At 43.1% G+C, this 18,112-nt stretch overlaps 1 protein-coding gene across 1 annotated transcript in view; it reads left to right on the plus strand.

The window, feature by feature from the left end:
* Positions 1-17,947, plus strand: part of HECW2 (HECT, C2 and WW domain containing E3 ubiquitin protein ligase 2) — a 176,348-nt gene extending 158,401 nt beyond the window's left edge. The window contains exons 29-33 of the mRNA XM_056350145.1: positions 5,313-15,192; positions 15,660-15,973; positions 16,241-16,360; positions 17,121-17,311; positions 17,842-17,947. Coding sequence (XP_056206120.1) covers positions 5,313-5,424 — 112 coding nt within the window. The 3' untranslated portion in view covers positions 5,425-15,192; positions 15,660-15,973; positions 16,241-16,360; positions 17,121-17,311; positions 17,842-17,947. The remainder of the gene's footprint in view (positions 1-5,312; positions 15,193-15,659; positions 15,974-16,240; positions 16,361-17,120; positions 17,312-17,841) is intronic.
* The last annotated feature ends 165 nt before the right edge of the window (positions 17,948-18,112 follow it).

Here is an 18,112-nt window from a genome sequence, read left to right on the forward strand (position 1 = left end):
GTTCCTTGCTTAGGAGCAAAAGTTAATATGAATTAAAATTAAATGGCACTTGTGACTGTGTCTGAGTGAAAGCTAGAATCAGACTTTTTGCATTAGACACACAGCCTTTACGGTAGAGTTTAGTGATGTAATTCTTATCCTCTGGTGTAAAAAGTGTTAACAAATATGGAAGAGGTAAGTTAGGAGCTGCAGAAGTGTGTTTAAGGAGGGTGTCACTTCACTTAAGAGGCAGCACAGGGACAAGAGAGGGTGAAGATTTCAAAGAGAACAAGTAGGGTCAATTGAAATACATCAAGAGGGTAAAGGAACAGGATGAGAGTCTGAGATAGAACACAGGAGCCGAGTTGTACAAGCCCTTGACGAGAAGAGGCAGCATTTAAAAAAGGTGATGGCAGGTTTGGAGGAGTAGAATGAGGAGTTTAAAAAAAAAGAAAAAGTTCCTTCTCTGAATTTTCCATTTTGTAATGACAGGGAAAAGGGTTGTTTTCCAAGGCCCATGGTAACAATACCAGGACTAGACAAGTAACATGAGTGATGCAAGAGACGTCTTCCAGCATGGACACTTCTTTGACAAAAAATGTCAGATTCTAGCCTCTTCTGTGTTGTGATCAGTCTGATCTGCTTCTGGAAGATTTCCTTTCACCCTTCTTTAATTCCATAGCCTCTAGAATGGGTTAACAGTGGTTAGACCCAGGTTAGTGTGTGGCGTGTGGGTGAGCTAACTCCTCAGTCAGATCTCAGCTTTAGCAGGCTGCTTGCAGCGGCTGGGGACGCTTTGGGCTGGGCTCATCTGGGGAGGAAACTCAACCCTAATCCTAGCCCGCTCCTCATAAAAAGATTCCTCAGGAATACCTTGTGCTCACGCTCTCCTTTTAGACACAAGGTGGCTGTCAGACACACAGAGGGTCTCTGACCAGCAACCCTTAGCTTTTTCCTCCAGTGTGCCGTCTCGGGGCTGGCTCCTGCCTGCAGGCTGCTGTGGAACCGCACCGAGACGTCCGAGGGGCAGAAGTGGCACTGCAAAAGCCAGGGCACAGCAGGTGGCCTTCAGACAAAGCCACTTTCCAGCGTACAGCACAAATGAGAGCCAGGCAGCTGGGGATTAGAGATAAGCAAATTCTGGAAACTGCGATTTCAAATCAAGTACTCTGCTACCTTTTGGGGGCCTAGTCATACCTTGTACCTGGTAATTCTACTTTATGATTTTATTATGAATGACCTATGGACTAGCTTTGATTCTGTTTAAAAAGAAAAAGCTTTTTTTTTTTTTTTTTTTTTTTTTTTTTTTTTTAAATACCTTCTGACTTCAAAATACAAGATACTCCTGTGAGTTTAAGTAAGAAACTTAAACATTGTGGGAGTTTTTCCATGTATTCTCTAATACTGGGATTCCTGGTGCTAACAAGCACGGCTTGCAGCATGGAAAACGTCAGGAAATGCCAGAACAGGATGCTCAGAATTTTCCCTGAAAAGGTTACGGAGAGCCCTGGTTGTAATAAACTGCAGAATAAGACTCTATCTTGTAGTGCAACATGGAGAATCTTTGTTACCACAGGGTGTTCAGCCGCTGTAGGGGAAATGCCAACATTTAGGAGAATGTTTCGTGCCCTTGAAATGTCATGTATGATTTCCTTGGTTAGGAAACATTTGATTATTTTTTTTCTCTCTGTGGATAGTTTTTAATATACAAATGTGAGAATTAAAGTAAACCAACACCACACTTGTTTTCTTAAAATAAAGACAACTGTGTATGGCAAACATCTACAGTTGTCATGAGCTGGCAATTCCTGGCATTCGTACACAGGGAACCTTGATCTCATAAAAAATAAATGATCTTCCACGTTTATGCTTAAATGGGCTGAGCCCTAAACAGAAAGCAGGATTTGCATTTTTACATACCTACTTCCTGCATGCAGCATAGCTGCAGCCTCTCTCTCACCAGCTTCAAAGATGTACTGTGCGAACACCACGTAGTCCTGGCTTGAAGCTAAGACATGGTTAACAATGACCCCAAGTAGCAAACTCTCAGGAGGTTTCCAAACAAGCCCTTCATGTGTAAACACATTGCTAGGGCTGCTGAGAATGCTGCCCTGGGACTCTGTGGCTCTCACTCATTTGCAGGTAAAGCGAAGCATTTGTGTTAAGGCACCGTCACTCACCCCTAGCAGCCTTACAGTTTGCAAATTGCCCTTTTAGTGGGAGTGCTTGTGAAATTTGTAATACTTGGCATGAGGGTGGCAAGAGCCAGGACTCAACAATTGTCAGTGGACTTTATTTCTTCCTGTTTCTAAAACAAAAATAATACTGCACTGCTGAAAACACCTAAGAATACCCGTCCCCATCTCTTCTTCCTGATTTTGAGACACAGAAGGCAACTAATACAGTTCCTTAGGTGTGTGATTGTGGTCTGAGCAGCTGTGAATATAACCGCAGAAGTATTCACTAGAAGTTTACCGAGTTGCCACTCTTCTGCCTGCTGTGTGATCAGTTCTGCTGGATGAAAGTAGTGACATTTCTGGGGTGCATGTCAGGTTGCCTAGCCTTTATCATTGTCCTTTACAGCAGTAAGTCAGCAGCATGTAAAAGGCCCTGAAAAGATCGATTATTACAGGTTTAGCTTAACGGTGGCTATCCCTGATGATCCTTCTACTTCCTTCTTTCAGACTGTTTGTAGATGACAGTACATCGGCAGAGGGCTGTTACGCTTTCAGTTCACTTACGTGCTGAGAAATTAGTTCCAGGTTCATTGCTGTACGTTTGTATCTGCTGCATGTGGTGATTCATGTGCAAATAGTATCTATGTCCGACTGCTGCATTTTAGCCCTAAGCCACTCTAGGGTTTTAAAGTGGAGTTGGGAATCTGGGCTTTGGGAACCATGATGGTTTTTCATGTTGTCATCAAATGCGAGTCCAGGAAGATGAACTCTTCGTGCCTGCATGGTTTGAAATGGTGGAATGGGAAAATACTGCCCACATGAAAAAAAACCCTTTCTTCTTGAAGACTTACAATGTTGCTTGCTATGGTGAGGAAACCGTGCATTCCCTCAGAAGACAAAGATCTTACATTTTTGTCTTTTTTTAATGGCTTGGTTTTCCACAGTAGGTGACTGCATTTTCAAAATTACCCTCAAATTTAAGATAAAATTCAGTTCTCTTAATAAATGTAAACAACATACCAGCTTACTATTAAACCAGTTTGTAATGAATCCCTTGCTAATTATACATTATGTCTTCTATAATTTGTGGGTTTACAGCCCACGCAACATGTTCCATAGTTCTAATGAGTGGCTGTCAGCCCCGTGCAGCAGAAGCATGTGGTTAGGCTGTTAATTGCCTAAGACTCTTCCACACGCTGCACTGAACTCAATGGCATCACCGAGTTCCAGTTGCCCATTTGCTGCTGGGTCTAAATCAATCTCTTTCTTCAAACGGGCATTTTTATTTACCTTTTTAAAAGCACTCTGCATGAAATGCAATAATTTAATCTGTACCACAGGTACTACTCTGTAAGCTTTTTGGAAAGGCAAGCGAGAACAGAGACAGCTTTCCTCCAGGAGCCTTAGAGGGATGGCTGGGTGGAGAAATTTTCCCGGGCTCCTGGAATCCAGGGTGGGGAAATGCCCTCCCTGCTATACGCATGTACTAGCAGCGTACTTCTAGGAGTACTGTGCTGGGGGAACGTGCAAGATTTAAGTGCTTCTGTAAGGGACTGCGTATTTGCTGTTTGGGCTGTGTTTATAATAATATTGTGACCTTCTGTGCTGTGTATACATTTCCACAGCTTGGTATTTTTTACGACACTTTAAGGCTGTATGTAACTTGGTGGGTGTTTCAGCTTCACAGGGGGTTTGTCATCAACTCTTACTTTATTAACAAATGAGATTAACCCACTTCACTTCATGTTCCATCCCCGTTGTTCCATTGCTGGGAGCCGAGAGCCACTTAAAATGGCAATTAATGAACTTGCTCCCATGGAAGGCAGCGCTTTCTGGCTCAGAGGAAGCTCAGTACAAGTTCCTGGGAGGGGTTAGGTTAAACAAGGAGTTGCATTTGTGAGGAGGGAGCTTGTTCAGTCCTTCCATTAACATTGTTACACATTTACACCTCATACGGATCATAGTGATGAAGGGCAGGTCACCGCAGGAGATTTGTTTTTCAGCTGGGGTTTAAGTAACTCAGTGATGTGTTTTATTGCAAAAGAATAAAGTATTTGTAAACAGAGACCTACCAAAACACAAGGTTTTCATCCTCTAAAATCAGTCTACAGTGAGGATTTGGTACAGAGCTTCAGAGCAGAAAAGATGCCTCTTCCAGCTCCTCTTCATGTCATTTCTTCCTCAAGAACCCATCGCATTACTAGTTATGCTGTGGATTTCACTACAGCAGCCTCATCCACTGCTTGTTTTAGAAAGTAGTATCCTTACTAGCCTGCCCTGAGGTCAGGCAATGAGATACATTGCCCTACTATGAGGAGTAACCTCTATTAACTCCCTTCACAATCCCTGGAAGAGGTTTTGAGAGTGGGTTCCAAGCATGTCAGAAAACCGAGGTAGATGGACTTTGGAAATAAACCACGTGGTTGTCCTCTGAAGAAGTCAGGGCAGTGTGCCAGAGGTACGTGCATAGTTTTGGGTAATTACAAAAAGTGTTATTCTAAAGGTCATTGGCTTGCAGGGTCAGATATGTACGCAGTGTAAATCAGCACAAGGAGGAACTTCCCAAGAACATGATCCGTATGCCAGGGAAACGTAGACTTAAGAGCATCTAATTTGTCTGTCCTTTACGACTGTGGGATTGTTTCCTGCATATCTAGAATATTTTTAATATTTCATCAAATCTAATATCTTATGCATGCTCAATGTACTGAAATACCTTGTTTATCATTCCAAATGCAGTATTCAAGTGTCATGAATAGAGACAAAAAAATACTACGGCTCAGAAGATAGTTTAAAGCCACGATTTCAGAACAGACTATTTGAACTGTACCACGCTATATCATTGTTTTCTCATGCACATTTAATGGATAAAGATTACCCCAAGCTCTCTGGGCTGTCAGTGTGTTTCTGAAAACCTTCATAAATGCTTCTTACTGGCTTATTTTAATTAGAAGAAAGTAGATTAAACCTCACTACCTGTTGAATTGGAAAACATCATTTGACAGAACAAAGTCTTCTGAAAGAACACTATCTGCCCATCTCTATGCAAGCACATACCAGTCCGTGTGTTTTCTTTTGAACTTTTAAAATAATGTACTACTTCACCTCTTCTTTTTTTCTTTTTTCTCCCCCCCCCCCCCCTCCCCCCCCCCTCAGGGCTCACACTTGTTTCAATCGTCTGGACCTTCCCCCTTATCCGTCATTCTCTATGTTATATGAAAAACTGTTGACAGCAGTTGAAGAGACAAGTACTTTTGGACTTGAGTGATACACAAACCACAGTGCCCAGCTCACTGGACTTTTGTGGGTCTGTCTTCTCAAGGAATGAATGAACATTTGTATTGGATTTCCTAGAGGAAAATTGTTTCACGGTGCAATTCAAATAATGAGGTTCCATGAAAGAGCTTCTGAAGCAATTAAAATGCATTGTAGTAGTGGCGAAATTCTCTACGGTGAAACTAGAGTGTGCCTGATGTGCAGGGAAAACCAATTCTTGCAATCCATGGCTTTTCAGGACAGCCAAATTTCTTAAGTTTATGTTCTGAGCAAACAAGAAACGTGATCCCACGTTACAATCAACCTGGCTACTGCAAAACTGACACGTATCCGAAAACTGGATTTCATCAGAGTTGTTGAATAGCAAATGCAAGGAAAAATGTGAAACCATTCAGCCCCTTACCTACCCAGTAAATTATCAAAAAATCATACGAGAGATTTTTATTTTTTTTTTAAATTCCTGAAGGTACATTACTTCATGCCGTGTTGTAATAGCATTCTCAGTACTTGCTTTACGTAAGACTACGAGTGCCTGCATGGGGTGCACCACAGAGCTCAAGTCCCTGGGGCAGAAGTGAATTGGAGGGAAGGTCAGAGCCAAAGGATATCACAGCAACGGCTTGCGTTGAGGTTTGTGGAAATGTGTTTGCCAGTGGTGTGTATGACAAAAGATTAGCTGTTATAATGAACTTAATGACTTAATAAGACTGATTTTATGCTTTATACTGCATGGAAACTATTTTAAGAAGAAACTAGCAATTTATCACAGCATATCAGGAGAAAAACCCTAACACAGTGACTTCTGTTTATTTTTATAGGTTCCTTATATTATGTTTCTTAGAGTGTAAACAGGAAACAAGCAAACTAAAACGCTCTTTCTGTTTCTGTCACTTTCCATGCTTGAACAGACATTCTGCTAGTGTTTATTCTTTAAGCACTCTCAAAGGGGAAAAAAAATGCCTTTTATTTTTATAAGAGTGAAAAACTCCCAAAAATATTTTGCACTGAATGTACCAAAGTTGAAGGGACATTATGATCTGACTGATAGCAAACTGCATCACTATCAAGTATCTATAAAAATGCTTAGGAACCAGGCTTTCTTCACGGTGCCATGTCTAGAGAAACCAGGACTGTGCACATAAGTAATAATTTTATAATACTATATGTGATGTTGTAATATGCATTTATTTTAAATGCATCTGGGTCATTTTTCATGCATTGGATAACTTAATGCAGTGGATTTTAATACAGATATTTCATATGCTCCCCACAACTTTTGATTTGTACAGCACCATAAAACACTAGCTCAGCTGGGAAACCCATGGGTAACCTGCTTCAAGGTGAGCCACTGGTCACAGTGCCACTGTCCCGTATCAGTGAACACCTACAAGATGTAAACTGTTCACATAGTGTCTAAGCTTGCATTTCCACTGATAAATAGTTTCTTATCAAACGGTATTTGGAAGAGTTTTTATGGCATATCAAACACTGCATGGACACCAATTTCTTTATGCTTAATTTTGCTGAAATACACGAGGCTTGCTGGCATCTATTTTTGGTACTTTCCTCCAGACGGTCTTGTGGAACACTTGGGCAGCTGCGCACCGTTTCTTGTCCAGCTGCTGTCACGCAGTGCGTCCACCACATCTTAAAATTCCAGGAAGTTGCGCTTGGATACTGGATGACAAGAACGTGAATCTAGCTTTGCGCTAGCCCTCTTGATAGCCCTGAAGCACAGCAAGCCCTGTTCTGTGGGAAAAGTAGCTTTGGAAATAACGCTCTCTCTTTGGAGACTCTCGAAAGGGCATCTCGGGGAGGTATCCTGCTGGTTCTTGTGGCGGGTTTTTTTCCAGCGGCGGTTCACGTCTGTGGAGATGTCGTCAGCAAGGACTGCCACTCCAGCCTCCAAGTCAGAAGGCAGGTGCAGCTGTGGTGGTGGCAGCCAAGACTGAGAAAACCCTTTAGGCTTACTGAAAAAATTGTTGCCTGTGCAAAGGAAAATCCACTTGCAAAATCAGAGCGAAAGCATTCTTTTATTTCAGGAATAATTGAGCTTCTGCATGACATCCGGGACTCACTTAAGTAACATAGGTTTTCTTACGCTACTTCTGGCTGGTATGAAGTGGCAAAGAAAAATGCAAACATGTCACCCTATTTTTACACATGTATTTATCAGTCTTTGCTAAGATTGCATGCCACAGATCCTAATGCGCATCTTTTTTTCAGAACACGAATGAGCAGTAGGCTGACTCTTCATCAGGTCACTCCAGCATAGCTCATGACCCATTCACCGAGTAGCTAAAACTCTGGCAGTCGGAGCAGAATGCAACTTCTGACTGGTTGAAGGACTGCAGAATTTAGATTTTACAGTACCGTATTATCTGTGGTCTAAAAAGGAGATTTCCCAGGTGGAAACTGTATCTACAAGTTTTGAACCAGAAACTCTTTGGAATGAAGTTTAAATATTTGGCACAAATTAAGTTTATACTAGTCTGCCTTTTAAGTTATGCTTTTGTACAAAACTAAACCAATAAATGCATCTTGTCAATTTTTATTTAAATATATCTACTGCACGCATTTGTTCTGTATTTATGCATGTCAAACTAAGTCAAATCAGCCATGATGATCTGGTAATCTGTAAAGATGTGACAGGGTCACCAGTGGGGCAGCTGTCAGTTCAAAAAAAAAAAAAAAAAAAATTAAAAAAATCCAGAATCCTTGTAGTATTAAGGCCAAGAGAGACTGAGGAGGAGCTACTGCTTCCTCCTTCGCTGCCAGCACCACCTGAGGGTCTCCAGAGAAGCGCTGTTTGACAGCGATGCGGCGTTAGCGCCCTGAGTACGGCTGCCTGCGGTGTCTTGCACCCTTGGCTGGCTCTGTGCAATGATACGAGCGATGCTGCTGCTCTGAAGAGATTAGCAGGGAGGGAATACAGGAAAGGAAGCCTGAGCTTTCCGAGATACCCATGTCTCCTGGCTACTGCTTGGAATACTCCCCCTTTGGTGTGGGAAGCCATTCCTGTTCAACATGTCCCAAGAGAAAGCCAGCTTTCCGCGTCCTGCAGATGACCGCAACGGGTGACCACGGTGCTTCTGCTTACAGCGCGCCGTGCCAGGCGCGAGGGTGCGGATGCAGGCTGAGAAGCCTTTTGGAAAGCTCTGTATCTTCTCGGAGCTTTTCCAGACGGCGCTGAGGAGCTTTGCATTTAGGGAGGGTGAAAAAGCTGGTCAGCCTGAAGCAGACAAAAGATTCCCTTCAGCTGCAGCGAGATGACAGCTTGTATTAACTTACCTGCAGCATCTCCGTCTGACAGAGCCTGCCTGGGAGGTCCCCGCGAGAGCTCAAGTGAGCTGCCCAGGTTTCCCGCTCTGCTGGGGAGCAGAACCCCGCGTTGCTAGCCAAAAAAGCACCTAGCAGGTCCTTGCAGACCTGCGCTTGCCTGCCAGTGGCCTCTGTCCGCGGTGTCCCAGCCGAGCAGAGGTGTGTGTTGCTCACCGGGCACTGCTAGCGGTCAGTTTACCCATAACGCTCCTAAATACACCAGGAAAGCTGGTAATTGATAAAATTATGCAACGTGGCACCTCCTTTAGCAAGCAGTTACCTGTTAAAAATCTGCCAGCCAACAGCGGTTTAGGGTAGCCGTGGGTTTGCCCACAGCAGGCAGGAGACAGCCATCCACTACTCCTGTCACATCGTCAGCAGCAGCTTGCAGAGTAACACGGCAAAGCCTTCTTGCAATCCAAAATCACATCCAATCTATCTAATCTGCAGTCCTGCTCACCTTTCCTCCTCACCTCCCTGCTCTTTTTCCTTACTATTTATCAAATAATCGCCTTTTTGCAGTTGCCTTTTTTGCTTTTATATATATTTTTCAGTATCCTTGCAGCAATCCCCCCATAAAAAGGTGTTAATGAGGCTTAGGGAGTACCCAGGGTGAAGCTCACCCTGGGCACCAGGTGGCCACGGCACTGGAGCGGCAAACGTCGGGTCACCCAGGGCATGGTGAGTGCAGTCATCTGCGGGCAGACTGCACAGCTGGGCAGCAGCGTGCTGGCAGCACATCAGACAGAGCTGCTGGCGTGAGTTAAACTGGCAGAGGACCGGACTGGTAGTTTGCTCAGTTTAAAATTATAGGAAAGGAGAGGGTTCTGTGGTTTCTTATTTATTTTTAATACTTTTAAAAGAAAAAAAAAAAAAAGAGAAGAGAAGCTTCCTTCTGAAGCATTTGCAATGGTATCAGCTGGTTGCTGAATGTAATCTCAGCAGTATTAATTGCAGATGTTTACTGAATTTCGCTGCAGAGGTTTAAGGAGATCCTCGGAGCACCCTGTCTCTGCTGAGGGAATTCCTGTTCACCAAAGGGGAATCTGCATCAGCTGTGTCTGAATAGCCAGTTGGGAGTTCATTTCCCATAGCATGAAGGAAATGAATTCTTTTCAGCAAATGAACCTCACTTTGTGTATTAAGTTATACTAGCAGTTACGTTTTTCTTTCCACTGTATTTATGTGGATGGGTAATTATTCCTGTTGGCATGGACGGGCATTGAGCAAAGCTTGGTCTCCAGTCGCAAGATTGCAGACAGCTTTAACATTAACCTTACAGTGCTAATGCTCAGCCGTCACTGCTGTTTCCCCTTCTCACCCTTTCCTTTCCTCCCTAGGCAAGCAAACTGAACTCCAAACAAAATTTCAGAATAATTACTCAGACCTGGCTTCTTCAACTGCTTGCGTTTTGGCTCAATTACGCAGTACAAAACAGAACTGCAGAAATGTTATGGGTTGACTAGCTCACCAATTGCAAGTGAAATAGCCTTTACAATTTCATTAGCATAACCACAGCAACTGCTGTTGGACTAGTCTAACCTTCTTGCCTAAATATTTTAAAATAAAAAAGCGTTCAGGAGGTTCGATTTGAAATTGCTTGTTTGCTGGAAAAATAAATACACAGTAGGTAAACAGGGGGAAAGAAGAACTTTATTGTAAAGCCAGCAAGGCAGAAAGCCTTTTTACAGCCCATTTTTGTTGGCAGTATGCAAAATTATAAAGCTGACCATATACACACACAGTGTGGTTTATGTTTTGCATCTCTTTCAAACAGACCATGAGCTTCGTAGTGCTTTTGTCCCGTCTCAGCGCTAGACTACTGCTATATGGAATATTCATTGCTATGAAAAGTTTTTTATTCAAACATTTCTGGTATTTTCTAAAATAGTTTTACTGTAAAGAAAGGTATTGTTCAGGCTGAGACTTCAGTTAGGGCTCTACTTCATAGACTCATGATTAATTTCAAGGTTCTATTTAATATCAGTGACATTATAATGACCTTCTGGTCACTGCTTAGGGAGGCTCCTCCTGACCGTAGGGAAAAGCTGACAGTCAGGGACTCCTCCGGAATGGTTACAATCCACTGTAGTATCTGTATGGATTCACAATGCAATTAAATTACCTCCTGAGGACTATGTAAAATAATTGCTATGCTTATTGATTAGCCCCTGCCTAAATCAATAATTGGGATTTTTAACTTGTTTCCTTTACGTACCAAAGGCAGTCCAGTTACATTGCAGAATAATAACAAAAATTAACATTTTGATTTATAAAATTTAGATGTATTCTGGCAGGTCTCTTAAAGTTGCAGTGAATGCAAAAAGAGCTAAACTATGCTTCTTTCAATCCTTCCTCCCTTCAAAAATCTTATATATGAAATATATGAATAATGAAACTTGGATTTTGTTTTTCAGTTTGTTTCTTTTTTAGAACTTTAAGAAACTTCTCGCTCAGCCCCTGCTAGAAAAAGTCTTCTCTACTTAAGAGGGCTTTTGCTAAGCGCTCAGGAGGTATATTGTTCTGCTAATTGAAGATAGTTTTGTGCTGACATCAATGTAATCGGCTTTTAAATGTATAGACCTACAAAACTCCGCAGGACTCTGGTCTCCCTTACTCTGGGCTGCCTTCCAAAGGCCAGCCGGCCTTTCCCTTTTAATTGCACATAATCCTGCAATCACCGAGAGACAATCATTGACCACCTACACTGGCTGTAGCTATAGTATCAGAATAAGTTGTGGGTTTGTTTATTTTTGCATCAAGAATTAAACTGGCCTCCTTTGCGACAAAAGCAGGTCTGTTCAGTCCGGGGAGTCGGTGGGACAGCTGTTACTCTGACATCTAGGTTGTGAGTGGTTTAGGAAAAATAGTCATAAAAGTTTTTTGGAAAACAGTTGATTAGGCATCCAAGGGTAAAATGTCCTTTTGTTTTGGTTTTGCAAAATTAATAGGGGGGGAGGGGGGGGGCGGTTCTCTGGCCAGAATTTCTGAGCCTCCATGGGCTGCTCGGGGCTGTTGGCTGGAAGGGTGAGTCACTCTTGCAGGGAGGCAGGGTGAGCGCTGATCCAGAAATCACGGCAGCAGGTGATGCGTCACCTTAGTGAGGACTGTGCCTTCCACAGGGGGAGGCTTTTGCAATACAGCCCTTGAACAGGTTTCTTACAAAAGCTCGTCCATACCTGCATTGCCTGCTAATTGCTAATACAAGCAGCTCCTGACATAACTGCAATGACTATTTGGCATCTCTCATTTTAAATGACAATTACAATTTTTATAGTTAGAAACGCTCACCTAGCAGTATAAATTGGGTCAATAAAAGATTTTGCTGAGGCATCATATTTGATTGCCACGCGGACTGCAATCAGACATTGGAGCCAAGTAATTTAAAAATAGATTGCTGTGTGAATAAGCAAATAAATCGCTGAAGCCTCATAAATAATACTAAGGAAGGAATGTAATTGTAGGTGCTGTAATGATAAGATATGACCGTTCCACACAGCAGATCAGGCACACAAAGTGCAACCGTGGAATAATCCTGGAGTGGAGACACGACTGAACGAGTAGGGACAGAAACGAGACTCTGCTTGGTGAACGGGGGGCAGGCGGGTACACACAAGGGATCGCTTCTGCTGGGAAATCGAGCTGTGATAGTGTACCCAGGAAAAAACGACTGTTCGTCCTGAAATATGTTGGTGTCACTGCAAATGCAAGCTGTATTTTACCTAATTCAGGTCTTGAAAATCTAAAATACACAATCAGAAAGCATTCTTCTCTGTTCGTTTTTCTTGTGTTATTGGATTGCGTGGTTTTTTGGGTTTTTTTTTTTTTATTTGGACTAGACTTATGAAGATGAAGGCTTCTAAATAGGGGTGTCTGAAAGTCCTCTTTTGTTTCTACAAATAATGACTGTGTTTATTACTAGCTGCATTCTGCAAGAGAAGTAGCATGTGGTAAGGAGTTAAATCACCACTACCGAAGGTGGCTTTCATTTTAAACAGGATGGGCCAAATGCCTGGCATGTAGATGTGTGAAAGTGTATTTTTGGGTTGCCGGGCTTTTATTTTGGATAGTTGGGGTTTGTGTTATGGTTGTATAAGAACCATGAATCTCCACAAAGAGAGGGACTGATAGGACATTTCTAAAGCTTATTTGAGGTAATTAAAATGTTCTCAACGTTACCAAAAATAATACTGTGTAAGAGGGTAGGAAGATTTCAGGATCTGGTTCTGTACCTAAAAGCTGACCAAGTTCTTCACCTAAAAGCCAAGACTATTGGATAAGTCAGTGTAAGAGTCAAAGAGGAATTCCTTGCAAGTTTTCTTCATTGACATGGTATCTGAGGTGGTAAGAGTTTTATATAAACTTTTAAGTTCTAAGCGAGAAGTCAAGTGGAATGTTGGACCATAATGGTTCAGTCGTTCCATATGGCAGGACACTTCTCTGCAGTGAGCCTGCAACACTCAGGAGCCAGCTGTTTATCATCGGCATTGCAGGGAGGGAGAAGAATTGTAATAATAAATAAGTACATAAGTCATCTTAGGAGGATGCTGTTTCTTTGCACTCTGTTTTCCTTTGGAGTGACATAGCCTTGAGGGCATCCACGAATCCTGATCAGCAAGGCTGCTTTTTGTGTAAGTGACCAAACATCTGTACTTGTAAGGGCTGGTACGGCATGGACTGGGGCAACTTTAGGGAAAAGGAAGGTGATGAGGGGTGTGTGGTGTGGCATACTGCTACCCCCTCGCGAGGTTGCGGTGTGGTTTATTCAGCATGTTTGAAAGCACATACAGTTTTACAAGTTTTTGTAGTGGGGATGCAGGCATCCAGAATCTAACCGGTCTATAGGTGCATCTCCCTCATTTTTGACAATTACTTGATATAATTTTATACCAAGTTCTTTGTTTTTAAAGAATTTCAGGCACTGAGAATAGAGTGTGTATTTATTTCTAAGCTTTACATAGAACACGTGGTGTATTTTTTAACCCTTTCCATACTTTTCAGTTAAGTGTTCACAAGACTGTATATCAAATACAATATCAAGTTTTTCTATCTTTCTACAAGCCAATTTAAGTTTCATCTGAATTTGGTATACGTCTTTCACAAAACACTAAGTGGGGAATATGTGCTTCAGGCATTAAGATGGTGTGTGTCCTTTTCTCCATTTACACTGCATTACATTTCACTTTTTTTCCTTTGAGGCAGAGAGAGCAGACGCAAAATGTGTCGAGTGTTAACGGGGGCACACACTGTGTTTCCTTGCGCCTGGCTTCACGGAATGTACTATAATGTTTGCTCACAGATTCACATCATTATCTACTTGGTTGAATACAGGAGTGTTGTGTTGTATTTCCTGTTACTCAGCATTCGGGGAAAAGATTTTTCTGTGTATAATTTTATTTTCATACTGATCTCTATTTTGTTTAAGACCATGTTTCATCATGAAATCACTTAATTAAAATAAATCTTCTTACAAAATCCACTTTGGAAATCAGCTCTTTTATTGGGCCTCTGAAAATACTGTAACGTTATTTTTTAAATGAGTACCTCTTATCTCTAGATCATTCCATGTCCTTTGCAGCATTTTAAAACCTTCTAGAGAAACCACAGGATAACTCTTACATCACCTTTTCGAAGTGACTTCTGGTGGCCTATGGAGTCTGACATGTTACAGATTGTAATTCTGGAGGCGAAGCAAGTAAGGATTCTGCAGCCATCTGCAACATAATTTGAGCAAGAACTACGTATGAAACAAAAACTATGACAAACAAAGCACCAGATCCTATGGTCAACATGTGGGAGAGGCCCAGGCTTCATGTAAGAGTCTCTGCTTCTGAACGGAGCTTCCGAACTGGCAGCAACATGCTTTACAACAGTGGCTGTAGCACAGAGAAGCACTGTTACTTTCACAGGGAAATTTCTTCAGAGAAAAAATACATTTTTCTGTCTCTAATAAAAGTCAGGGGCCCCAGCCAAACATTTCCTTCTGCTTTTGTAACAGGTGATACTAGTTCCAGTAAGAGAAACTGGTCTTTTATCAGCCGTTGGGCAGGGGTTCTCCCCACCAGACACAGTCCAAGGAGACCTTTGCTCTAGAACAGTTGCACGGCAAGTTCTTACTTACTCTTTGTAGAATCTAAGACTGATGTGTTATTTCTATTATTTTAAAACTTTTTTTAGAAAGTAATTTTGTGTTACCTTGCTGCTACCAGACATGTGATGCAAGCTAACCTAAATCACTGAAGGAGAGCTGCTGTGGGAAGAGAAGCGGCTTTGAGACTTCAGTCTTGTCAGACTGTTGTCATTCTTGATGTTAGACTCGAAAGACACATCCAGATGACGGATACCTGATGCCATGCATTGAGCAATTGCTCGATTTTTCCTCAGTATAGAGACCGGAGTTCGTATGAAGCGCGTGCTGGGCGACAGCGAGGCAGCCATGGTAAGCAGCGACGGGGTGGCTTTGCCTGTTGCGTGGACAATTGCCTTTTGTTGCTGATTTCCTGTGTCTGCAGGTGGTGGGATTCCTGCAGAGGTTTTGGCATAGGCAAAAAAAAAAAAAAAAGGTCTTTTTTTTTTTTTTTGATGACCTGTATTAAATAAACGCATGACAATTCTTTTCGGATGAGGGGTTATCTGTATTCAGTGATCAGGTCATGTCCAGAACTGGCTGTTGCAGATAGGGCGGGAGGTGGCATGCTGGTTCTGAGGGGCCTGTGCAAAATATCGATCACCCTGTGCTCTGGATGTTTCGTGGGTTTGGTTGGCATTTGTTACCACAGAGGTTGCTTCAGCCAGCAGTGCTCTCAAATGTTTGAGGCATGGGTAATGTGTGTAGGGTGGTAGTTTGTGGCGGGGTGGGTGGGGGTGCGTGCGTGTGTGTGTGTGCTGCTCCTTTTACCCCCACAGAATGAGAGAAACAACATTCAGTGTCAGTAAGCACAGGAGTATCCCCCCGAAGACGGGCAGCGTCACACTGTGATCTGAGACGCGCTGCATGGCACGTTTTCCAGTTAGCCTACCGCTCTGCGGGGTGCTCTGGCACGCCAGCTCCATGCTCTTCCATCAAGCAAACAGCGGCGGACGCTTTGCACAGCAACGATCAGGCATTGCACAGACAGATTTGCTCTTGCTTCTTGAAGGCTGCAGTAGTAGGGGCAACGTGTAGAAGATGTGGCTCTTTCCCCGTGACTTTTGAACTGCCAGAGGCTGAAGATGCTCAGGTAAGGCTTTGTTTTGCATGTGTTGTTGCATTACTTAGGCACGTGCTGCCCTGTGGAATGGCTGTGACACAGAGGCTTAACAGCTTGGTGGAGCTATTTGTGCCTCTTGTTTTTTGAGGCCTTCTTTGGTGGTACAGAATGGGGGTCTTGCCTTCTCCATGTCTTGTCAAAGAAGTCACTGCAAACGAATTGGAGAAGGCAGCGCAGACACTCTCCGCTTCCATCTGTGAGGCTCTTAATGTTCCGTGCTTGTCCCAAACCCCCCAGGTGACGCAGCTCCCTGCTGAGAAGGGTCGTTGCTGTCTGTCCGGTCCAAACTACATCAACCCCACTGCATGTTTGTGTTGAAATTGGCGCTTCTTGAGGGAACTGAGCTTCTGCCACAAGGTTAGCTTCCTAAAACACCTGTGGGTCTGATCAATGTGAGCTGTACGGCACAGCTTTGCCAAATGGATAACTGATCAAGAAGAAATGGTTCTTTTCTTGAAGGCCTCTGAAGACTGTAAAAAGCCAGCTCTGTAATGGATAAGTAACTAAGGAAAGTGAGAGAAGTCACCAAGGATGGGAGGGATGAAGCTAACACCTTTGGGTTAATTAAAAAACAGCAATTAATGACCAGTTGTATGCATCAATAATAAGCATTGTTCATGATCCTGCACTGCTGTGACCTTCAGCCTACCATTCCCCCTTCTCCACCCTTTGTTTGTCATTCTCGGTGGTGGTGTATCTAAGTAAAATTCCAAAGTCCTCAGGGCGGAGTCCTGCCAATTATACCCTTCTCTGAGTGCCATACATGTTTCTATGGCATTATATAAACAGACAACCTAGACTACAATAACATGCGTGTCATGAAGCTTTTTTAGTATTCATTTGGTTTTCAGAACTTAAAGGGAAAGCAGAGCAAACCCTGGCCTTGAAAAGGATGGGTAAAACACACAAGCAGCTAAGGAGGCAAACATAAGCACTGTCATTTACTTCTTGGCACCCCGTGCTATAATAACCTAAAACATCTTAATTGTAGTCGTCATTTAATTTTACTCCTGTGGATCATTCGGTATGTTCGGAATGCTGCTTGCTTTTCATACTGCACAAAGAATGCCTCTGAACAAAACTGATCTTTTCTACATGTCGTATTTTTATTTGGCAGATGTATTAGAAGTCGTGTTGTCATGAGGAAAGGGCATGGTGTGGACCTCTGCAGAGACAGTGGAACTCTGCGGGAGAGAGTGAAGACTTTGGACTTTTTTTGTCAAAAATATCCACAGCTCAAAATACTGAAAGTCTAGATGGAAGGTCAAGCGAGCAGGACTTACGCTTGAAAAGCTTCTCATGTTCTTAGTAGGTGTATGTTATTGTGCCAGCTACGAGGCATAACGCGTTCCAAAGTCTTGAAGAGTACTTCCCGTTTTCTCAGACTGCGTATCTCACCTTCATTTATACTGCTCTAACTGATCTTACCGTAGGCGCTGCTGTGACAGTGTGACGTGGGTGCTGTACTCGCCATGCACATAGCAATTACCCATTGCACTGGCAGTGCCATGGCATAAACAAAATTAACCCAGTAGCTCTAATGGCACACTGCTCAAATTAAGTTTGTAACTCTTAAAATTCTTAGCTGCATTACTGTTAGTGCCTTTGTGGCAAATCTATTATAAAACAGATGTTTGCAAATTTTTAGGGCAGCTGGTTGGATTGCTTCATGGAGGAAATAAATTTGACAAACAAATTGCAGCTATTTTAGAACTCTTTCTAATTTCAACTTATTTCTAAAGCATGCTTTAGGCTGTTTTATATCCTCGGAAAGGGTGTTTGAAACCACAACTTAAAGTCTTTTTTCTTTCTTTTTTCTTTTTCTCGGCTCCTTAAAGCAAGAGGCTCTGAAGACGCCGTTGCTGCAGAGGCTGAGGCAAGAGGCTCTGTGCAGGGTCGGGCTGTGTAACCGCCATCAGGAGCTGGTGCTGTTCCACGGGATGTCGGTGAGCCCGGCCATCCCCGCCCCGTGCCCGGCCGCCCCGCGGGCCCTGCAGGCCTCGCAGCCCGCTGGCACGCACGGAGCCCCGCAGGCGAGCGGCCGTGCGGTGGGGTGGGTGCGGGGTGGCTGTGGGGCCGTGCCTGTGCCCCGGGGTGCCCGGGTTGGGC

The sequence above is a fragment of the Falco biarmicus genome, chromosome 8 (genome assembly GCF_023638135.1).
Source record: "Falco biarmicus isolate bFalBia1 chromosome 8, bFalBia1.pri, whole genome shotgun sequence".
NCBI classification, from domain to species: domain Eukaryota; kingdom Metazoa; phylum Chordata; class Aves; order Falconiformes; family Falconidae; genus Falco; species Falco biarmicus.